At 50.0% G+C, this 23740-nt stretch overlaps 2 protein-coding genes across 12 annotated transcripts in view; one reads left to right on the top strand and one right to left on the bottom strand.

Annotated features, from left to right (window-relative positions):
* The window catches only part of HECTD1 (HECT domain E3 ubiquitin protein ligase 1), an 83568-nt gene extending 75848 nt beyond the window's left edge, over nt 1-7720 (top strand). For all 7 annotated transcript variants that reach the window (XM_038756532.1, XM_038756534.1, XM_038756533.1 and 4 more), the window contains 5 exons: nt 2185-2263; nt 2657-2750; nt 4092-4242; nt 5606-5750; nt 5838-7720. In XM_038756532.1, coding sequence (XP_038612460.1) covers nt 2185-2263; nt 2657-2750; nt 4092-4242; nt 5606-5750; nt 5838-5975 — 607 coding nt within the window. In that variant the 3' untranslated portion in view covers nt 5976-7720. The remainder of the gene's footprint in view (nt 1-2184; nt 2264-2656; nt 2751-4091; nt 4243-5605; nt 5751-5837) is intronic.
* Nucleotides 7721-8923: 1203 nt separating this feature from the next.
* The window catches only part of AP4S1 (adaptor related protein complex 4 subunit sigma 1), a 34271-nt gene continuing 19454 nt past the window's right edge, over nt 8924-23740 (bottom strand). For all 5 annotated transcript variants that reach the window (XM_038756858.1, XM_038756860.1, XM_038756861.1 and 2 more), the window contains exons 2-6: nt 23084-23306; nt 17786-17872; nt 17106-17174; nt 14204-14215; nt 8924-9483 (exon numbers count right to left, since the gene is read on the bottom strand). In XM_038756858.1, the coding sequence (XP_038612786.1) occupies nt 9355-9483; nt 14204-14215; nt 17106-17174; nt 17786-17872; nt 23084-23221 (435 nt within the window). In that variant the 5' untranslated portion in view covers nt 23222-23306 and the 3' untranslated portion in view covers nt 8924-9354. The remainder of the gene's footprint in view (nt 9484-14203; nt 14216-17105; nt 17175-17785; nt 17873-23083; nt 23307-23740) is intronic.

Raw genomic sequence — 23740 nt, 5'->3', positions numbered from 1 at the left:
TAATATGTATATTATATGTACTTCCCAAGCGCTTAGTACAGTGCTCTGCACACAGTAAGCGCTCAATAAATACGATTGATGAAGTGCTTAGTAACCATGTGCCAAGCACTGGTAGTTAGGTCGGGCACAGTATCCGCCCTTGACAGAAGTAGGGAGAGCCAGGATCTTATCGCCGTGCTCCAGATTAAGTAACCCATCAGGCCAGCGGCAGAGCAAGGATGAGAAACCAGGTCTCCTGACTTGGAGCTTCAAGGAGGACTATAAATCAATCATAGGAAACTCTAATTTCCCTCTGAATTAAAGACCCCGTAGTGAGTGTTTCTGCAAACATTTGGAAGGGAGGGAGGTGGACTGTCTGGGTGGTTGATGCTGTGGTCTCAGCCCACCTTGGTGGGTGGGCCAAGAACTACAGACGTTTCCTCTGACCAACATTGGCCCCAGGAACTCTCTTCCCCGCTTCCAGGATCTCACTATCCCAGTGTCCTGGCACACACACCTGTTTTGTCACCACCGTGCCAGGGAAGGGAGAGGGTGTGTGCCTCCTCTGCTGCGTTGGAATCAGGCCGAGTGTTGGGCTGGGGTTTCCGGGTGGCTGTGCTCAATGGCCCGCCGGGCTACGTGTGGCCTCAGTGCCCTCGGTTGGGCCCCCCTGCCCTGAGTTAAGCAATTCACTTGAATTGCTTCCTGGTTCTGACCCGGGCCTCTGCTGGGTGTCCCAGCAGATCCAGTCCCATCTTGTAATCCTTGAGGAGGAGCAAGGATGGACTTAGTCATTTGCTGCTGACAGGTGACCTGAGCAGAGAACAGGTTCTTCCCGTAATAATAATGATGGTATTTGTTAAGCGCTTACTATGTGCAAAGCCCTGTTCTAAGCGCTGGGGAGGTTGCAAGGTGATCAGGTCGTCCCACGGGGGGCTCACAGTTTTAATCCCCATTTTACAGATGAGGTAACCTCAGAGGAGTGAAGTGACTTGCCCAGAGTCACACAGCTGACAGTTGGCGGAGCCGGGATTTGAACCCATGACCTCTGACTCCAAAACCCGGGCTCATGCTGCTTCTCCCGTAGTTGAGGGATGGAAGAGCAGAATCCAGAACTAGAGGAGAGGAGACCAAATGGTTCTGATCCATCGGTCTGTATTGGAGTGCCTGCTTTGTGCAGAGCACTGTACTCAGTACTTGTACAGTAGGCACAATTTCTGCCCTCGAGGAGCTTACACCCTACTTGCTCTTAAAGTAGAGCACGGGCAAGCAATAGAGCATAAAGTTATATACCTAAGTGTTATGGGAGGTGGGACGTGAGTACCCAAATACTCAGGTGATGTGGAGGTTATAGGGGGATATACATTGGTGGGATGAGGGATTAATCCAGGAAAGCCTCCTGGAGGAGCTATTTCAGAGGGGCTTTGAAAACGGTGAGACAAGTGGTCTTTTATATGTGAAAGAGGAGGGAGTTCCAGAAAGAAGGGAAGGTGTGAACAAAAAGCTGGCAGCGGGAAGACAAGAAGGAGGTAGAGTGAGTAAATTGACTAGAAGGAAACGAATGTGGAGGGAGGTCTTGTACTATGGGGAAGGTGAAGATCAGAGAAGGAAGTGATTTTTTTTTTTCCCCTCCAAGGCCACCCAGACATTGAGCAGGAACTAGAACCCAGGACTCCCGAGTGAGGCACAGTAGCTGTGCGGTACAGTCAGAATTTCTGCCTGGGAGTTGTTTGCCGACTGTGGTGTTTACACGCTTAGAACTCGTTCTGGGTGTCCTGTGCAGCTAGTTGGATTCCAAGAGCGAATTGGCCTGTTTATCAAGGGAAGGGCCCTAAACCTGTCGGCTGTTTGAGAGTCAGGTGTCCTGAGAGGTACATCTGTTCGCAGCCTTCTGGAGAAGGGGTCCTGGAGAAAGGCTCCGGGAATCAGGAGACCTGGATTCTATTCCCAGTTAAGCCATTGACCTGCTGTTTGACCTTGAGCAAGTCACATAACCTCTCGGGGACTCAGTTCCCTCATCGGTAAGGTGGGGCTCGGATACCTGTTCTTTTTCCCTCTTAGGCAGGGAGCCCTGTGTGGAACAAGGACCTTGATCTTTTTACCTCTATCTACTCTCATGCTTAGCATAATGAGTACCATCATTGTTGTTATCAAGTGTTTGCACAACCTCCTAGATAACCACTTCTCTTTTACTTTATTTTCCAGTCTAAATTTCCAGTTCTGCCCCTCCTCCAGAGTATATGGGTTTACAGCGGTGGATCTCAAACCAAGTGGTGAAGATGAGGTAACAGTTCTTGTTTTCTTTAGGACTGGACTTGGTCCCCTGTCTTTCTTGGACGGACCACCCAGTCCAGAGCTACATTCACCTAAGCGGTGTTAACCCTTCTTTAGTGAGGAGTCTGGGACCTGACTTTCTTCATTCATTCATTCATTCATTCATTCAATCGTGTTTATTGAGCACTTACTGTGTGCAGAGCACTGTACTAAGCGCTTGGGAAGTACAAGTTGGCAACATATAGAGACGGTCCCTACCCAACAGTGGGCTCCCAGTCTAGAAGGGGGAGACAGAGAACAAAACAAAGCATATTAATAAAATACGTAGAATAAATATGTACAAGTAAAATAGAGTAATAAATACGTACAACCATATCTACATATTCTTCTGTTCTACTTGTAGATGATTACAATGGATAACGCCGAAGAGTATGTGGATCTGATGTTTGACTTTTGCATGCAGACGGGTATTCAGAAACAGATGGATGCTTTTAGAGGTAATTTTTAAACGTCCAAAGAAGGATGGGGTGGAAGGCGTGTTGGGATGAGTGGTGGTGAGCTGCCCAAGAAGAATATGGTTAAGCGTCAAATAGCAATCTCAAGAGGCTCCCTCACCTCGCATGCCAGTCTGGGCGGTGCCTGAGTGCTTAGGAGGGTAATTCCCTCTCTCCTTTTGTTGCTATGGAGGCAGAATTCTGGTGGGACACCTGCAGCGTGGTGGCTCTGGGTGCAACTCGCCGGTCATCGCTTCTGGAACCACCAACTTCCACCATAGGGTCCACAGGTCCTCTGGACTGCACTGAAGTGCTTCTGTCCCCACCCCCAGCTGCTCCCAGGCACCAGGGGAACTGCACTCCAGAGACCCGACCTCCTCCAGCACCCAATTCAAGGGGACAGGCCACTTGCCCTCCTCGAGAGTGGGTGGCAGTGCCCACCTCTCACTTCAGTGCTGCACGGGAAGAACAGTCATTATAATAATAATAATGGCACTTATTAAGCACTTACTATGTGCAAAGCACTGTTTTAAGCGCTAGGAAGGTTACAAGGTGATCAGGTTGTCCCACGTGGGGCTCACAGTCTTAATCCCCATTTTCCAGATGAGGGAACGGAGGCCTAGAGATGTCAAGTGACTTGCCCACAGTCACGCAGCTGACAAGTGGCGGAGCCGGGATTTGAACCCACGGTCCCTCACTCCAAAGCCCGGGCTCTTTTCCACTGAGCCACGCTGCTTCTCTTAAATGTAGCCACCCTGATTAACTTGTAACTACCCCAGCGCTTCGAACAGTGCTTGGCATAGAGTAAGCGCTTAACGAATACCGTAAAGAAAGGAGAGACACCCCCACCTCCCTCGAACCAGGTCAGGGCTCTCAGTCCAGGCTGCCCAAGTTACATCCCTAGGAGACACCATCTGTGTGGAGGCCCACACTGCCTGAGGCAATGAAAGTAGGGTCTCTGACTATGCTAGAGAGCAGTCAGGCATCAGGAGCTGCCTTTTCACAAACCCCGAGTTCCAGTACGGGTCAAAGAGCCGCAGGGGATATTTGTGACTCCACTGCAAAAACGGTGTTCCTCCCTGGCCTCTCTAACGTCAGCTCGGAGCCCAGTAAAAGAACAGCTTTGGCCTTGTGGGACCATAGGACCCAGTGTGTGTGTGTGTCTGAGGCCGGAGACTGTCCTGCCACCTCCTTTTCCAGCCCAGTCTCGGGTCTCCACCTCTGTCTGGTCTCAGTTTGGAGGCCCGCGTAGTTCATTTGTTCGTTTTGAAAACAGGGCTTTAGAAGCGGGCTGGCTTTTTATGTGGTAGTGGCTAATACCGTTTTCCTCTTCGGATCACAAAGATGGCTTTAACAAAGTTTTCCCAATGGAGAAGTTGAGTTCCTTCAGCCACGAGGAAGTCCAGATGATTCTCTGCGGAAATCAGTCACCGTCCTGGGCTGCCGAGGACATAATCAACTACACCGAGCCAAAGCTGGGCTACACCCGTGACAGGTGTGTTTACCTAGTATTTTCTGGGGCAAAGTGTAACCCTCCTAACTACGCTGCACCTACCTCCAAATCCTAAACCAATTAGATCGTTTAAATGCAAGAAAGCCGCATTCCGAGCTGATAAGTCAAGGCACGGGGGAATGGCAGGAATGTGCCGGCTGTTTGCTCTCAGAACTGATCGGGTTGGGTTGGGTTGAGTTGAGGGGGTGAAAAAATAAGCTAAAAAGCTTTTATCTGTGGACCTTCCGCATTAAGAATTCTTTTCAAATGACATTCCTGTAGACTGTAGGCTTGTAGGTAGAGAAGGTGCCCGCCAACTCTGTTGTATTGTACCCTTCCAAGCACTTAGTACAGTGCTCTGCATAGTGAGGGCTCAGTAAATATGATTGATTTCCAGCTTAGTCATCTTCGGTGTCTGGAAATGTGGTGTTCACCGAGTTGAGTGGTGCATTTGTTATGAATGGTATGGTGGCTAGTGGTAATCGTATTTATGGATCACTTATTGTGCAGAGCACTGTATTAAGCGCCAGGGAGAATCCAGTACAGTGGAGTTCAGTCTGTAGGGGGAGATAAACGTTAAAGAAGATTACGAGTGGGGGAAATAGTGTATTTTCAGTCACTGTTGTGGGGCTGGAGGGAGTAGCAAAGTGCTTAAGAGGCACACAGCTAAGTGCACTGATGACACAGAGGGGAGGGAGGGGAAATACAGGACTTGGTCTGGGAAGGTATCATACTATCAATCAATCAATCAATTGTATTTATTGAGCGCTTACTGTGTGCAGAGCACTGTACTAAGCGCTTGGGAAGTACAAGTTGGCAACATATAGAGACAGTCCCTACCCAACAGTGGGCTCACAGTCTAAAAGACTTTCCCAGTCGCTCAGTACAGTGCTCTGCTCACAGTAAGTTCTTAAGAATAATGGCATTTATTAAGCGCTTACTATGTGCAAGGCACTGCTCTAAGCACTGGGGAGGATACAAGGTGATCAGGTTGCCCCACGGTGGGGGGCTCACAGTCTTAATCCCCATTTGACAGATGAGGTAACTGAGGCCCAGAGAAGTGAAGTGACTCGCCCCAAGTCACCCAGCTGACAGATGGCGGAGTCGGGATTTGAACCCGTGACCTCTGACTCGCAAGCCCGGGCTCTTTCCCCTGAGCCACACTGCTTCTCTTAATAGCTACCATTGATTGGCCGTGGGGTTGTTAGGACCGGGAAGGTCAGAGCCGCCGGCCTCAAGGCCCTTTCGTCACCGCCGCCGGCCAACGCTCCCCCCCAGGCCCGAGTCGCCCGGGCCGGTCCCCGCGCCCGCGGCCCCGCACGACGGCCTCCGCGGCGCGGCGCCTGAGCCTCCTGCTTCCTTTCAGCCCCGGTTTCCTTCGGTTTGTGAGGGTCTTGTGCGGCATGTCTTCGGACGAAAGGAAAGCCTTCCTGCAGTTCACCACGGGCTGTTCGACCCTGCCGCCTGGCGGGCTGGCCAACCTCCACCCTCGACTCACCGTCGTGCGCAAGGTAGGGGGGGGGGGCCCGCTGGGACCCGCGTCGGGGGCCCCGGCTGCATCCGGGGCCGCGTCCGCGAGCGTTGTCTCCCTTCCGCAGGTCGACGCCACCGACGCGAGCTACCCGTCGGTCAACACCTGCGTGCACTACCTGAAGTTGCCGGAGTATTCCTCGGAGGAGATCATGAGGGAGCGTCTGCTAGCCGCTACGATGGAGAAGGGCTTTCATCTCAACTGAGGTCTGGACCGGCAGCGAGAGGCTCAGCACAGACTTGGGTGACACATTAGGGAAGCTCTGTGTGTGTGTTTGTGTGCGTGCGTGTGTGTGTGCGGGTCTGCGTGCGGGTGCAGAAAAGCGTATGATCTCCACGCCGTGCCCTGATGGCACGTGTCTGTTTCCCCCCCCCCCACCCCCGGGAGGCTTTAGGAACACGTGGAATAAGTTCGTTAGCTGCTAATGACAAAACCAACCCTCCTAACGACCCAGCCAGCAAGTAGATCGCACAGGACCACCGTGTGACGTTTCAAGGGCTTCCGCGACTGGAATAAGGTGGTCCTGTTGAACCGTTCCAGAGGGCAGCTCCTTAGACCTTCAGTGTTCAGGGCTAAGTTTCTAACAGCGCGTTTGTGTAAAGTTTGTCGTTCAATACCCCGTACACTACAGTTGCCATCACTGATCCCTGTTTTGCTGGCTTTTGAGCTAATTGGTCCAAATAAAAGAAAAAAAAACACAAAAAACCAACCTCGGCTTCCTTTAAGACTTAGAGAGTTAGTGGGGCATCTCGAGCTTTTTCTTTCCTCTCTTAATGGTGCCTGCACTATTGGAATATCCTAGTGTTCTCTCTCTCGTTCGGCATATAGTCATGCACAACCTTTTTCTTTCTTTCCAGTGGGAGTATACTTTGATTTCTGAAATTCCCTGCTACAAAGATCAAATCCTTAAGTGTGTGTGTGCAGCTCAGTAATAAAGCTATAAAAAAAGAAACACTGGTTCTAGGTGCAAGGCACACTTAAAGCAAGTTTTGCTTTTGGTTGTATTTTCTTTGTATATTATAAACATTTATTTAACTTGTTGCAGTTTGAAGTAAAAACCACCACCACCAACAAACCCCATGTGTATGCTCAACAATAATCATTAAAATGTTTGCAGCGTACCAAATCGTGTCGTGACTATTTCACTGCCTCTCGTCAAACTTAAAGCTTGACCTGACGCCTTTTGTCTAGACTCAAATTTAGTTTTCGGAAATGAGTATGGGAAGAAATGTCTTAGGGTGAACACACTCCATTTTAAATAAGTGGAAAAACAGAGCTCTGATTACTGGCTTGTGTGTGACCCATGCAATGTAAACAGTCTTGGTGTTTGTTACTGTAGCTAGAAGCGACCACGATCGTTGTCTAACACTCTTAAGGCCCAATTCCCCGATTTCTTGTTGTTTCACCAGGCACCTGTCAGTCCGAAATCCTCGTACGAAAGATCTAAAGACGTTGGGTGTTATTGACGAGAGGTCTCACGCTCCATCCGGGGTGTGCGGAGCAGGTTGAATTGATGCATTTTTGAAAATAACTTCGTAGCCGTGGTATCTCCTCATCCGGGTGGAGTGAATGTTACTAGTCTTGACTTAGCCAAATATTCTTGTAGCTGCCAAAAAGCATGTTGATGAAGTTGCACATTATTGCCCTCTATACCGGGGCGTCCCTCTTCTACGATGTCAGAGCTGCCTCGCTACCGCGGTTTAAATTTGCAAAGCGCCACATTGCAGCTGCAGCATGAGACTGGTGGGACTGTGGTGTCGGAGGCAGCGTTTAAACGTTTCACCTCATTGTCCAATCAAAGTTGAAAGGGAGATATACTAGCAATATTGAAATGTATGATCTCGGCTTTAATCCAAAAAATACTGGTGTTTAGCTGTCTTGAGCAGGTCATGTGTGCATGACAACAACTTTGTACTGGTATTTGGATTAAAATACATTTTATATGTTGGAGTATTGCCATTATTTAAGCCTTTAAACAGTCGTTAAGGACCACTTTCGCTCAGCCTTATGAGAGACGTGTTTCAGCCAACTGTGCTCTCTTCTGTGGTGTTCGTTTGGATGAAAGAGGGCAAGAGGGGCAGGCCCTGCCCTGCAGGACTGAACCGCCCTTCTCCCCCCCGAATCCTCTGTGAGGTGAGAGGAGTTGGGGGAGCCAGGGAGTCATGCCCTGGTTGGGAATAACCCAGCAGCCTCCCTTCCATTTAGCAGAAAGAGGAAGAGCAGCTGCTCCTGCTGCTTCTACCGGAGAGGAGCCCAAGCAGCAGAGGGAACCTAACATGGAGGAAGCATGATCCCATTCATCCTGGCCTCGGGGGCATGAAATCCTGAAAAGCAGGCTTAATGCTGCAGCCTCCTCGCTCCTGTGGCCCAGTTTCATCGTCGATCTGCCCCCGGGAAACTCGACGATCCCATAGCGAGGCACCTGAAACTCTCATTTTACCACCGGCCACGGGGTCGGACACTGCCGGACGGATCCGTGAGTCCGTACGGCAGATTCGCAAGCCCGCCCCGGCCTCTGCTTTTCCCTCGCCCATCAAAAAGTTCAATTTGTAGTGTGATCGGCAGTGAGTGGAAAACTAATTTCACGGTTCGAGTGACGGGAACAGGGAGACGGGCTACAAGCCGTGGCTGCCACAGCGGTTCAACCCCGCTTACAGCTTCCCCCTTTGGGATGAGGGAAGCAGCTGCGGTAATCATATCCGGGGCTTCTGTCTGCTCCTAAAGACACCTGTTCCCAGACTGGACTTTTTGGGCATTTCCCAGTCTCAACACCCACAGCCCTCTTACTCTTCTGGAATGACCCAAAAATTAACTGCATCTTTGCTGCCTGGGTAGGCCGAGACTGCCCAGTCCTTGGAGGGTTAAGATATTCGGGACAGAAGATGGGATATGTGTCGTCCCCTCTTCCAACCAGAAATAGAGCGTTTTAGCTTGTGCCAGTAACAATGAAAATAAGTCTCCCAGAGAGACGGCAGAGATCCCTTCCAGTTGGCATAAAGAGTGTGGAGTAAGACTGGATGCTTTCATTTCTAATAATTTAGCTAATAGTTACGTTTGTCCTGATTTAATTACATGACATTTTATGGTAATGGCCATGTGAATCGACTTTTCTGATGCTTTGACAAAACATCAAATGAAGCCAAGATGGCATGGTTAAGGCTTTATCCAATAGAAGATTTATTTAAAACCTAGGGAAAAGGTATTACAACGTGTTCATAGCTTGAAAGGTCTCAGAGTAGGAAAACAGTGCAATCTTGAATCCCGTCTCGGGTCTACAAAGCCTGTTCTTTCCCTCCTAGGTATCCCTTCCTCCCCTTCTAGATTTAATTCGCAAATCTTTTGGCCTAACCGGGGGGAGAAAAAAGCTGATATACAAGAAAGCAAAGTCTCCACGTGGTAATTCTCATTCCCCGCGGCCCGTCGGTTTGGAAAATACCACGTCTGCATTCCAGCTAGGAGGGGTGGGATGGCTCCCGGGCTTGCCTCTGGACTGGGGCATCTCCCTGCAAATTGCAGCCCGCCAGGATGTCCGAATGCAGATGCAGGGAGAGTTGCGCGGCAGTTCCTGCGGCTCGTGACGCCCTTCAGCTTTCCGCCACTTTGTCAAGGATCAGGAGCGGGGCGAGGATCCGGGTCTTGTTGGTCTCGACGATGTAACCGTTCAGCAGCATCTCGTCCAGAATGATGTGTACTTTATCCAAGTTAAACATTATCTACAGAAAAAGCAAGTTAAGGGAATTCCTCTTGCTTTAGGGAGTACTGGAAAACTTTTCACGCCTTCTGCCTTGAACTTTCTGTGCCTAACCTGTTGTAAAGTTCGGTCCTAGGTGTCTTTGGCAAACACGGCTCCCGGGATGCGTTACCCTTTGCCCTGAACTTTCTGGTCGCGAGTGAAATTTCCGTCTTGCCCTGCAAGGTCCAGGATTAATCATTTGGAAATGGGACCAAGTGAAGTTGGACGTGGAGACTGTTTCCCGGAGCTCGGCCCTCTCCCAGGTGAGATCACGCCAAAGTGGGTTTGCTCCCAGCTGGGGAAGCAGCAAGGCGTGGTGGATGGTCTTGGTTTCTTATCCTGACTCTGCCACTTGTCTGCTGTGTGACCTCGGGCAAGTCACTTTACTTCTCTGGGCCTGTTCCCTCATCTGTAAACTGGAGATTGAGACTGTGAGCCCTCTGTGGGGCAGGGATTATGTCCAACCCTATTTGCTTGTATACACCCCAGCGCTTAGGACGGTGCCTGGCACATCGTAAGCATTTAACAAATACCACAATTATTGCATTTATTATTATTCTGAGGGTCTGAGCTTTTTTGACTGGCAGAAGTGGGGAAACACCCGAGGGAGTTGCTGAGTCTAGGGAATGACTGATCAGTAGTATTTGAGCGCTGGGCAGAATGCAATGACTTGGTAGACCTCTTTGCCCTCAAGCTCCTTGAGCTTACAGCCCAGTAAGGCAGTAAAATAAAGTACAGGTTGGGGGAGTAAAAAGACATGTCATGTATAAGCTTGTGGTCCCTAAGTGAATATCAGTTGTTGTGGGTCTGCCAGCAGGGCAAGCCCAATTCCCAAGATCCAGTTCCATGGATCTCTCTTTCCTGATTCCCAAGATCCATACAACCCCTTGGCCTCTTCAGGAGTGGCCCCCCCAGCCTAGCACATCTATGCTGCAAGCCTCTGCTCCTGTCCTGTGTAGCCCGGCCTAATTCTGGTCTGTCTCCCCCTTATCCTTGGGACTTTGGGAAGCCCGGGAATGACAATGTAGTGGAAAGGCAAATTTGCAACTCTACCTTTTCTTGTTCTTTTATTGATTTGGCCAATTTCAGAGGCATTTGGAGGCCCTGTTGTATGATCTCAGACACTCCCTGGAACCCTCCTGGTCAGAAGTCTGTGGCTGCTTTTGTCCATGTGTCCTTGCCTGGCTTTCCACCGCCTCCCCAACCGCGAGCAAGGAGTTGTGGGCTATGGGGCGTCTATAGATGGACTTAACCAACCGGCCTCCCACCTGAGCCCCTCCACCAAGCAGGACCACTCCAAGGTGTGGAGCCTGGCTAGTAGCTGGGAAGGAGGTTGGGACGGGCTGGGGTGGGAGAAGAGGCAAATTTCCTTCCCATTGAGAGGCGCAGCTGCTCTCTAGGCCAGGGAAAGGGGAACGAAACCATTGGCGTGGGACTCTCGGAGGTTCTGCGGACAGTGCTGTGGTCAGCGGGAGGTGCTTGGGGCTTCCTACGGAAAGCAGCGTGGCTGGGCGACAGGAGAACTTACGTTCGAATCCCGGCTGGCCCACCCGCCCGCGTGACTTCGGGCAAGTCACTTGACTTCTTGATGCCTCGGTTTCATCATCTGTAACATGGAGCTAAGATGCGTTCTCTCGTCTCCTTAGATTGTGAGCCCCATGTGGGACGGGGCCTGTGCCCTCGCTGATTATCTTTTACCTACCACAGGGCCTGGCACAAAGTCAGCGTGTAACAAATACCGCAATATTAATTATTATCACTAGAGCGGGAGGGGGGTTTGCAAAGCCTCAGGTGGGCACTGTGGCTCACATCCTCTCCCCTCCCATTAGTGGGCCTGAGCCTTTGTTCTGACAACATTTGCCACAGGAGGCCCATCATCATCATCATCAATCGTATTTATTGAGCGCTTACTATGTGCAGAGCACTGTACTAAGCGCTTGGGAAGTACAAATGGGCAACATATAGAGACGGTCCCTACCCAACAGTGGGCTCACAGGCCCGTGAACTGGTGCTTTCCAGGACCCACAATAATCCGGGCCTCTTGGATGAGGAGGCGTGGCATTAATAACTCAGACCCAAATGACTCATCATTAACTTAATAACCAAAGAGTCAAACAGCCAGGGAGCCTATCCTCAAGTGACCCAGGAGTACCGTCCTGAAGGGACCCAGAAAAATCCCTTGAGATGCCAGATTAAAGCCAGGGCCTTGGACGGTCTGCCTCTGAGGACTCGTAACCCTGGCGAAGTAACTTCATTACCCACGCGACTGCTTTCCGGGGCCAGGTGGCAGGGTGCGTATCTGCCTCACTGGTGAGACAGTGAGTGGCTCGCCGTGTCGGGCACTAGCCCACCCTCCCGGCCCCAACCTGGGGCCCCACTGCTGGATAGGGAGCTCCACAACCATCACAGCAGTCGCACGGGGCAGGGGCCGAAAGGCCGCTGGAGGTGGGTCTGGCAGAGTTGTTCCCATTTCATCTGATAAGCAGGCCACCCCGCTGCGAGTCTCGACTCATCCGGAAGCGTTTCCGGCGGGCGCGACCGAGGCTCGCTCACCATCTCTGAGGGTCCGATGAAGCGGGACGCCCCCGGAATGGGTCACCCTTCTTTCTGTGTGTGTGTGTCTGATCTGTGGTTCAGATTTGTGCCCCGGCCACCGGCTTTGAAGCTCACGTGGGCTGAGGCCCTGGAGGCTGCCAGCAGTCCAACCCAAGAAGACTCACTTCTCGGGCGGCGCCTGCGTTTCCTAACAGCTTGGCAGCCCGCGTCCTGTGGTTTGTGATCTACTTAAAGAGAACACCCAGGGTTGGTCTCCCGAACACCTGTGAGTCCCAACCTTGGCAAGCACAGCAGAGAAACAGATGCAAGAGACTGTGGTAACGCAAAAGGGCCCAAAGTTGACTTTCCTTTCATAGGAGACTTTAGCTCGCTCTCATTTTCCAAAGACAGAAGGATTCGGTTTTTCCTCGCCTTGTCTTAATTCCCAGATTGCTTGTCATCCCTTAGCTTCTCCTGAAGGTCTGCTCTGTCCTGTCTTCCCACCGTTTCCAAACGAGACTATCCACACCCCCCGACGGGCCTTCCTTTTGGCTGGCCTTAGCAGGGAGGCAGAGGGATTTCCCTTGGTCTTCCCAGCAGGTTCCCTCTCCAGAATCCGGCTGTCCTCCCGCACCGTGTTCTCCAAGGAACAAACGGAGTAGGGTAGAGGTCGGACGGCTGACCGAGATGCCGCCCGACTCCCCTGGCTATGATTTTCCCATCTGATCTGATCACTAGGCTCCTGAAACTCCATCGCTTACCCTCTGCAGAAAGCTCCCAACAATTCCTGCAGTTTCCCCTCTGTTATTTAAGTGCTTGCAGTGTGGCAAACACAGTCCTAAGTGCTGGGGTAGATACAAGTTAATCAGGCTGGTTGCACCTTCCCCAACTCTTGACACCAGCGTCCACAGGAATGGGCACTTGATGAGTACAGAAAAGGCCGACTTTAAGTGAAAAGAAAGGAAGGCCATTGCCTCGGGGCATCATAGCAGTGGTATCATGGACCCTCACAGAGATGGAGGAGGATCCTTTCAGAGATGATGGCAGTGCCTGTGCCCTTCACAAAGAGTGATCCGAGTTCCCTTGTTTGAGGGAGTAGCCCCGGGGGCGGTGGTAGAAAAATGCTCTTCCGCAGAACGTTGTATATGACATCGTTCCTTTAGGTTGCTTGCTTATGCAGTATAATGTGATGACATAGGAAAAGAACAATTTTTCCCAACTGAAAGCGGTTAACGTCTGAAACTGGCCCTGAGCCCATAAGTAGATGGAGATTTCTGAGCTTGCCACTCATCACCTGCGTGCTGGGCGGACAAACCTCGGCTTCGTCTAGCCCAGAGCATCATCATCATCAATCAATCGTATTTATTGAGCGCTTACTATGTGCAGAGCACTGTACTAAGCGCTGGCCACCATGGGTGCCAAGAGCCCACCAGGCTGTTCCAATCAAACAGTCACTCAATTAATCAATGATATTCCTCCAATCCCCCAATACTAGGGCAAGGAGACAAGGCTGGAGCCCGAGGGGAGCAGGTTCAAACCAAAGCAAACATCCTTCTCGCTAACGGAGATGAATAAAGGGTATTCTAGGTCTCAAGCCATCTATCAGTGGAGGAGGCAACCAACCCACGGTCCTCCACGTGTCCTGTCGCCTCTGTCGGAGACAGACTCTGAGCCCCATATGGGCTGGATCTCATCTGATTGTGTGATAACTACCCCAGTACTTACTTAGCACAATGCTTGGAACTGAGTAAATGCTTAAATGCCACAAATACCTGGACTGAATGGCCCACAGGTCTCACCCAGTATCACCTTTGCCCACAGTCTTCTGTCCTTGCTGATGCCTGCCCCGCTGGGTCCTGGGGCAAACTCCTTTAAGACTTTCTCTTTTACCTCCCCTTTGCAGGCCTTGATTCATTCGAGATGAACGTGAAATAAACAACAAGGATCAAGACCACCTTCCTCGGAAAACAGCTCAGGCCGACTCTGTTCCTCCTCCAGTGGGGTGGTTTTGTCTCACTGCTGGGGTAGAGGTCACCAACTCTCCCCAATGTCTTTTCTGTACAAGCCGGTGTTCACGTTCGCTGCTAAGCCATACTCACTTGACGACGGCAACAAGAAACTTCCATAACACAGGGAAGAGAGGCTCCCTGCACTGAAAAGGATACATCTAATTCACTCTGGAAGAGAAAGACAGAGACGTAAGTAATAATAATAATAATAACGACGGCATTTATTAAGTGCTTACTAGGTGCAAAGCACCGTTCTAAGCGCTGGGGAGGTTACAAGGTGATGAGGTTGTCCCAGGGGAGGCTCACAGTCTTCATCCCCATTTTATAGATGAGGTAACCGAGGCACAGAGAAGTTAAGTGACTGGCCCAAAGTCACACAGCTGACAACTGGCGGAGCCGGGGTTTGAACCCATGACCGCTGATTCCAAAGCTCACGCGCTTTCCATTGAGCCGCGCTGCTTCTCTAAGTAGGTTCACGAAGTGGCTTTAGAAGCCAGCCAAGCAAGTCTCACTACTCTGGAGCCAAACTATGATTTCAATGAGTATTTTCAGTCAGGAGATCCCTCTCGGGAAGGGCGAAAATTCAATGTGCCTTATCACGTAAAAGCAAAAAACGGTTTAAAAAGCTCCGCGTCCACCCTGCAGGCTGCAAGGTGGGGGGGCGGGGAATTTCCCACAAGGCCCCCGCAGGGGCCTATCGTTCTGGAAATCTCCTTTTTCGTTGCTCCAGGACTCCCTCAGCCCAGACAGCCTGGGGTTGCTCTCCAGATTTAAGCTTTGGAACCTCAATCGGATTAAAAATAGTCCAGCCCAAATATTAAAAACTCTCAACCCTAAAAATAACTCTTAAGATGGCAAGACGTCGTGCCGGGGAAGCCGTCGCCACGGTTGTTTTCTCTTCATTTCCCCACATCCTGAGCCACAAGCCTCCCTTCAGCCAACTCAGGCCCTTCTGAATTTACTGCCTGTGTCTATCTCTGAACTCAATTATTTATTTTGACCACTCCATCATCATCAATCGTATTTATTGAGCGCTTCCTGTGTGCAGAGCACTGTACTAAGCGCTTGGGAAGTACAAGTTGGCAACATATAGAGATAGTCCCTACCCAACAGTGGGCTCACACTCTAAAAGGGGGAGACCACTCCAGTTATAAACACCTTTGGTTTGCCTCCCTCGTTACAGTGTAAGTTCCTTGTGGGCAGGGAAACTGTCCCTTCATTACTCTCTACTTTCCAAGTACAAGGCACCGCACCAAGTGGATGCTCAATCAATGCTATCAATCAGTGGTATTTATTAAGCGCTTACTACGGGCAGAGCACTGTACTAAATGCTTAGGAGAGTCCAACACACCAGAACTAGTCGACGCGTCTGCTCGTAATGAGCTTACAGTCTAGAGGGGGAGACAAGCATTGAATGCTGCTGCTGCTACTACTACTACTAATGATAATTATGGTAGCTGTTGAGTGCTTACTATATGCTAAGCACTGTACTAAGCACTGGGGGAGATACAGGGTGGTCAGCTTGGACAAGGTCCTCGCCCCACGTGGGGCTCACGGTTTTAATCCCTATTTTACAGATGAGGTAACTGAGGCGCAGAAGTGAAGTGACTTGCCCAAGGTCACAGAGCAGAAGTTGTGGAGCCGGGATTAGAACCCAGATCCTTCTGACTCCCAAACCTGTGCTCTAGCCACTAAAGCCACGCTACTTTTTACGCTGCTCCGGGCTGGTTGAAACTACTCATTCATTCATTCAAGTCAATCGTATTTATTGAGCGCTTACTGTGTGCAGAGCACTGTACTAAGCGCTTGGGAAGTACAAGTTGGCAACATATAGAGACGGTCCCTACCCAACAGTGGGCTCACAGTCTAGAAGACAGTCTAAAAGGCCATGAGAAGCAACACGGCCTAGCGTATACAGCATGCACTTGGGAGTCTTCCTGACTCTGCCGCTTGTCTGCTGTGTGACCTTGGGCAAGTCACTTCATATTTATTTACTTATTCTACTTAGTTTATTTTGTGAATACGTTTTGTTTCGTTCTCTGTCTCCCCCTTCTAGACCGTGAGCCCGCTGTTGGGTAGGGACCGTCTCTAGATGTTGCCGACTTGGACTTCCCAAGCGCTTAGTAATAATAATAATAACGGCATTTATTAAGCACTTATGTGCAAAGCACTGTTCTAAGCGCCAGGGAGGTTGCAAGGTGATCAGGTTGTCCCACGTGGAGCTCACAGTCAATCCCCATTTTACGGATGAGGTGACTGAGGCACAGAGAAGTGAAGTGACTTGCCCAAAGTCACACAGCTGACAAGCGGCGGAGCCGGGATTTGAACCCAGGACCTCTGACTCCAAAGCCCGGGCTCTTTCCACTGAGCCACGCTGCTTCTCTACAGTGCTCTGCACACAGTAAGTGCTCAATAAATACGATTGAATGAATGAATGAACTTCACGTCTCTGTGCCTCAGTCACCTCATTTGAAAATGGAGATTGAGACTGTTAAGTGCTTAACAAATACTATTTTTGCCCACGGGGGGAAAAAACCAAAGGAGTAGGGTCTAGGGGAGGCCTTGTGATCTCTTTGGTAGAATTTGGGACTCGGGGGCAAAGAACCTGGGTTCTAATCCTATGCCAGGCAGTGTGACCTCCAACAAGTCACCACCTTTCTCGGGCTCAGTTTTGTCCCCTGAAAAATGATAAATAAAAGCACTTTGCAAATACAAGTTAAAAAGGTGGCTGCAGGGAATTCAGCGCCCATTGTGATTCTCATTGATTATTAAATATCTAAGAAAGTTAAAAAAAACCTAACCAAAAAAAATCCTCTTTGATCCTAATGCTCTTCATTCATTCATTCAGTCGTATTTATTGAGCACTCACTGTGTGCAGAGCACTGTACTAAGCGCTTGGGAAGTACATTAAGCCCCCGAAGGAGGAACTCTGAGTTGGGCCTGGCCATGGGCAGCGGGAAGGCACCATTTTGCTTCCTGGGAACTCACTGCCGACCTCCCGGGACACCTTTCTAGACGGTAAAACGAGGGAGGAAATAAGTTCCGGTGCTGGACTCACCACTCTGCTGAAGTACTTGTCCAGAACCTCCACGAAGTTATGGATGAGCTCGTATATGGCCATCTCGTTCTGAAAGGGAAGAATGGGACCCCCGGTCAGGCAGGAGGATGGACCCAAACTGATGCTCTTTCCAGATGGTTCATATCAGCGGGGTCCGGGGTGGCACCGAGCGATAACTGGCCAAAAAGACCACACAGCCATAGCCCCCAGCTCCCTTTCCTCTTGGCCTGGGGCCAACTCCCAGACAGTTAATGGACCAAACAGCGCAAGATGAGGTCCCATTTATCACTTATTCTGGTCTGGTGTTGCCACGGGGACTGGGTAGACTTTGGGACACAGGAACACACTTCCAGAGGCGTTCAATGAGAAGTCTTTCATCACAAGTGCAGTAAACCCCGTCAGCTCGCTCTCCCTCATTTTCTGCCCTTGTCTGTGAACTCCCCTGAAAAAGGAAGACTAATAGAAGCAGTCCTGGGTTTTGAGTCACCCCATCTTATCTCCCCTGTGCCCTCCCATCCAACCAAATCTGTGCTTTAGATCCTCATATCATTCCAAGTACCCACCTCCCCAATTCATGCTCCTTTCCATTCCCTCTCTCTTTCTCGACTGCTTCAAAGAAAGGTCAATTTATAAATTAAAGTTCCTGCCCCCAATTTCCCTAGACAATCCTATCCCCTTACCTCGGCTTCGTTGATTCCTACCACTATGAAGAGAGCTGCATACTGCCGGTATATCAGTTTGAAATCCTTATACTCGATGAAGGAGCACTGAGGAAAAACAATAGCACAGGGACCGCAGAGTGAAAGAGCTTTCCCGAGCAGCAGGGGATATTTTCTATTTCAATCAATCAATCATCAATGGCATTTTTCAATGGCTTTTTGTTAAGTTCTCATTATATGTCCAGCACTGTTCTAAACTCTCGGGTTGAAACAAGTTCATCAAGTGGGACACAATCCCTCTCCTACAGCGGGCTCACGGAGGGAGAACAGGTACTGAAACCCCATTTTACACTTGAGGAAACTGAGGCTCGGAGAAGTTAAGTGCCTTGCCCAAGGTCACACAGCAGGCAACAATGGCATTTGTTAAGTCCTCATTATATGTCCAGCACTGTTCTAAACTCTAGGGTTGAAACAAGTTCATCAAGTGGGACACAATCCGTGTCCTACAGCGGGCTCACGGAGGGAGAACAGGTATTGAAACCCCATTTTACACTTGAGGAAACTGAGGCTCGGAGAAGTTAAGTGACTTGCCCAAGGTCACACAGCAGGCAACAATGGGATTTGTTAAGTCCTCATTATATGTCAAGCACTGTTCTAAACTCTAGGGTTGAAACAAGTTCATCAAGTGGGACACAATCCCTGTCCTACAGAGGGCTCACGGAGGGAGAACAGGTATTGAAACCCCATTTTACACTTGAGGAAACTGAGGCTCAGAGAAGTTAAGTGACTTGCCCAAGGTCACACAGCAGGCAACAATGGCATTTGTTAAGTCCTCATTATATGTCAAGCACTGTTCTAAACCCTAGGGTTGAAACAAGTTCATCAAGTAGGACACAATCCCTGTCGTACAGCGGGCTCACGGTGGGAGAACAGGTATTGAAACCCCATTTTACACTTGAGGAAACTGAGGCTCAGAGAAGTTAAGTGACTTGCCCAAGGTCACACAGCAGGCAACAATGGCATTTGTTAAGTCCTCATTATATGTCAAGCACTGTTCTAAACTCTAGGGTTGAAACAAGTTCATCAAGTGGGACACAATCCCTGTCCTACAGAGGGCTCACGGAGGGAGAACAGGTATTGAAACCCCATTTTACACTTGAGGAAACTGAGGCTCAGAGAAGTTAAGTGACTTGCCCAAGGTCACACAGCAGGCAACCGGCAGAACCGAGATTAGAACCGAGGTCCTCTGGTTCCCAGGCCTGTGCTTTTATCCGCTAGACCATGCTGCTTCCCTAAGGAAAAGGCATTCCCTTTTTTCCAACCTCCTCAGGGATCACAGCCTCTTCTTCAGTCTCCCCCTTTGGATTCTGAAGAGCCTTGAGACTCTCCGGAGGGAGCCGAGACTCAGGAAGGCAAAGCGTGCGTGTTCATTTCCACAAGCATCCTCCCTAGCTCCCTCCCAGCCTCCGAGATGGGCTGTCCACGGGGGCGACGCTTGGCAGAATAACTAGAGCACAGAGAGGAGCAGCTCCATCTGGGTTAGATCCAGCGTGGAAATGACTGCACACGGGGACAGTTTGGCACTTTGAAAAACAACCGAAAACCCGAACTAACGGGCTTGGGCCCAAAGTAGGAGTCTCACCATGCTTTCTGAACAAGCAGAAAGGAGAGGGACGTGTGTTTCCTGCTATGAATGGGTCAAAAGTCCTGGGAGGCAGGACTGAGGCTCATCTGTCCTTCCGGATGGGCGATTCCAGCGTCGGCCTCAGATGAATAGATGCCAACCCACCGCCACTGAGTATGAACACGATGGCTCCCCTCATTCCCTCCCCTCCCCTCACCAGCCTCCGGATCAATATTATTTGCCACATACGGAGAGGCTTTTAGACTCTGAGCCCACTGTTGGGTAGGGACCGTCTCTATATGTTGCCAATTTGTACTTCCCAAGCGCTTAGTACAGTGCTCTGCACATAGTAAGCGCTCAATAAATACGATTGACGATGATGATGACTCTAAATATTGAGGAAGAGACACCTCAGGGACTATCAAGGCCCAACCCTGGAGTTCATCCATTTCATTCATCTACTGAGCGCTTACTGTGCTAAGTGCTTGGGAGAGTACAACAATAAGCAGACGCATTCCCCTCCCACAACGACATTACAGTCTAGAGAGGGGGAGATGGGCTTGAATACAAAGAAAATTACAGATATGTACGTAAATGCTGCGAGTTTCCATGGCTTGGACCAAATCTAGCCCAAGAGGAGAGAGGAGTCTCTGTCCTGGGACACTGTGTTACTCGCAGGATGCACCTGTGGACAAAAGCTGCAAGGCTGGACTTCGGAAACGCTGGCGCTGGACATGGACTGATTAGCTAGTGGAAATATTTGGCGTCCTTTAACACCAGGGCAAAGGTGATGTTCTTTGAGCCGGTCAGCAGCAACAGGCTTCCCGCAGGAGATAAGATGGTCTCCAAGATGGGTCCTTTGGAAGCAAGACAACCCCGCGCACTCTACCAGCATAAACCGTCTCAGAGCATCGTCTCCACTGGCAGAGAAAATGAAACAGAAGTTACGGAAGCGATGGGCGGGCGTTGAAGGGACAGGACGCTAATTAACACCCCCAAATCAGCAGGTTTCTAAAACCTGAGGGGGCTTGAACAGGTCCTTTTTTGCTTCAGAAAGGCTCTGCGGCAGCATCGAAGCTAAAATACCAAAAGAAGATCCAGCCAAATCAGGAGGGAGGCGTTTTTACCTCGGAGGTCCCTAAAATGGATTCACTCCAATTGTGATAGGATGAGAGCTCGGAGAAGCAGCATGGCCACTGGCAATCAGAAGGACCTGGGTTCTAATCCTGGCTCTGCCACTTTGCTGTGTGACTTTGCAAGTCACTTCTCTGGGCCTCGGTTGACCTCATCTGTAAAACGGGGATTGAGACTGTGAGTCCTACGTAGGACAGGGATGGTGTCCAACTTGATTATTGAATCTACTCTAGAGCTTAGCACAATGCTAGCACATAGTAAGCATTTAACAAATACCCCCAAAAAACCCCCCCAAAACCAGGGTGGTGGCCGCTGTTTGGGTGGCGAGGAATGGGTGGATCTGAAAAACGTGTGGCAAGAACCCGCAGGATGTAGTAGTTGTTTAAACTGAGAGCTAAGAGTTGAGGATGACACCAGGGTTTGGGGGCTTCTAGTATGGGGAGGATGGAGGTGCTAGCGACAGACGGAAATGTTAATGATGATGATAGTAATTATAATCATAATGATATTTGTTAAGCACTTACTGTACACCCAGTACTGTACTAGGCACTGGGGTAGATATAAGATAATCAGACCCCACATGGGGCTCACAGTCTAGGTAGGAGAGAGAACGGGAATTGAATCCCCATTTTGCATAGGAGGAAACTGAGGCACAGAGAAGTTATGTGGCTTGTCCGAGATCAGAGAAGCAGCAGGCCTGGGAGGCAGAAGGACCTGGGTTCTAATCCTGCCTCTGTCACTTATCCGCTGTGATCCTGGGCAAGTCACTTCTCTGTGCCTCAGTTACCTCATCTGGTAAAATGGGGATTGAGACTGGGAGCCCTATGTGGGACAGGGACTGTGTCCAACCTGATTAACTCGTGTCTACCCCAGCGCTTACTACGGTGCCTGGCACACAGCAAGCACTCAACAAATACTATAAAACGAAACAAACAAAACATAGCAGGTAACTGGCGGAGCAGGAATTAGAACCCAGGTCCTCTGACTCCCAACTACGTCTTGCTGCTTAAGTACTTGCCGCTCCCTACCTCATAGGACCCTTGAGATACGAGAAGCAGCGTGGCTCAGTGGAAAGAGCACGGGCTTTGGAGTCAGAGGTCATGGGTTCAAATCCCGGCTCCGCCACTTGTCAGCTGTGTGACTTTGGGCGAGTCACTTAACTTCTCTGAGCCTCAGTTACCTCATCTGTAAAATGGGGATTAAGACTGTGAGCCCTACGTGGGACAACCTTGTAACCTCCACAGCGCTTAGAACAGTGCTTTGCACATAGTAAGCGCTTAACAAATATCATCATCATCATGTGAAACACGGAACCCTTAAAGAGCCTGATTTCCTTCACTGGGCACTTTTGTGGACCATGTGGAAGGGAGTGACCGGAATATTTCCAGAATGCACAATGATGTATCTAGGCCAGAAAACAAATTTAGAGGGAGAGGAAACTTCCACTGATGTGACTTTTGATCGCTCTAGTTGTTTAATTTCTTGGGTTTCAGCAGAAGTGAACACCCACATCAGCATATGCGGTTTTAAAAAGGTTCAAAAGACTCAGATGCTTTGGCTTTGATTTTGTTCTGCTCTTTTCCCACTGGGTCAGCCTGGGAAGATGCCCAGCCCCTCCGAGAACCTCTTCAAATAGATCCTCTCCCCCCCCCCTCCAGTAATGCAACATAATGAGGCTTCAAACGATCAAAAGTATTTGCTGAACCTGGGGGGAACAATTTGCACAGTTAATAATAATAATAATGACATTTATTAAGCGCTTATGTTGAAAGCACTGTTCTAAGCGCTGGGGAGGTTACAAGGTGATCAGGTTGTCCCATGGGGGGCTCACAGTCTTCATCCCCATTTTACAGATGACGAGAGAAGCGAAGTGACTTGCCCAAAGTCACACAGCCGACAATGGGCGGAGTGGGGATTTGAGTAAATGCAAAGAAGCAGGAAACAAACCGAGACAGAATCATCCCATCTTCCTCCTGGCAACGTCATGTGAGCCCGTTGTGGGGTAGGGACCGTCTCTCTATGTTGCTGATTTGTCCTTCCCAAGCGCTTAGTCCAGTGCTCTGCACACCGTAAGCGCTCAATAAATACGACTGAATGAATCCCAGTCGGGCCTCCCTTTCAGCATCTCGGACTGACCTCTGCCTCCCGACCCTGAGGGGATCCAAGAGGTAAAACTGAGTTAAATATTGGCAAGGTCCACAAAGACCTAATTCACGTGAACTAAACGGGCAGTGCATCTGTGGGCTCTGTTGGCCCTGAGGAGCAGGGCATCTGAGCAGCCGTTTCTAACGGGCGTGAGAGAGCGCAGCCCTGGATGGGGACCAAAGACCCGTTATTAACGACCTCCTTACCTCTCTAGCCGACTGACGAAAGAGAAGCAGCTCTTCTCCGGCACCTGACCGTTTTCTAGGTCGGCATTTTCTGAAAGGCACACGGCTGCCGGGGCCCGGGGGGAAGGTATTTTTCCCAAGGGAACTAAGGCATTTAGGAGTCGCAAATGATACGCTGGCCGGCTCTCAAAGTTATCGCTGAGGTTCAGAGAGAAATAACCAAGGACGTACCTGTTCTTTGGATCGAGAAAGGCAGTTTTTGATGACTTCAGCCTCCAGAAGGGTTCGCTTATTCATCTCAATGTGTTCGTAATACCTCGAGAGCCTGGTCTGCCCTTGTTTGTTCACCATAAGGAAAAACTTGATCATTTTTATCCTTTTTTCCCAGTCCAGCGTGGTGGAGATGGTGGTGGTGGTGGTGCTGGAAGCCGGTTAGCTGGAACTGTGCTCACACCTAAGGGACCAATAAGGAGTGAAGTCACACACCATCGATCGATCGATTCCTCCAGAGACACGTCAAGCAGTCTAACAGCCAAGGCTACAGCGAACCAAAATCGCTCTTGGGGGCAGAAAAAGTTCCCTTCTGGGAGGTTTGTTCACTTTATTCCAGCATTTTTAGACCTGACTCATTCACAGAACCTCTGCCCTCCAGACTGTAAACTTGTGGTGGGCAGGGAACGTTTCTGCTAACTCCGTTGTATTGTACTCTCCCAGGCGCTTATCACAGTGCTCTCCACACAGTAAACAATTAATACCACTGATTGATTGATTGATTGATCCTGTCCTCACAGGTGCACCTAGAGATGGGCTGCAAAAATACCACAGCAGCCAATTCCTTCTTTAGAGCCCTAAAAATGTCGCACCCAGTCTCTCCAGGCTCCTGGGGTC

The sequence above is a fragment of the Tachyglossus aculeatus genome, chromosome 14 (genome assembly GCF_015852505.1).
Source record: "Tachyglossus aculeatus isolate mTacAcu1 chromosome 14, mTacAcu1.pri, whole genome shotgun sequence".
In the NCBI taxonomy this organism is placed as follows: domain Eukaryota; kingdom Metazoa; phylum Chordata; class Mammalia; order Monotremata; family Tachyglossidae; genus Tachyglossus; species Tachyglossus aculeatus.
The sequence above is the reverse complement of the archived record's forward strand: the minus strand, read 5'-3'. Positions and strand labels throughout refer to the sequence as shown.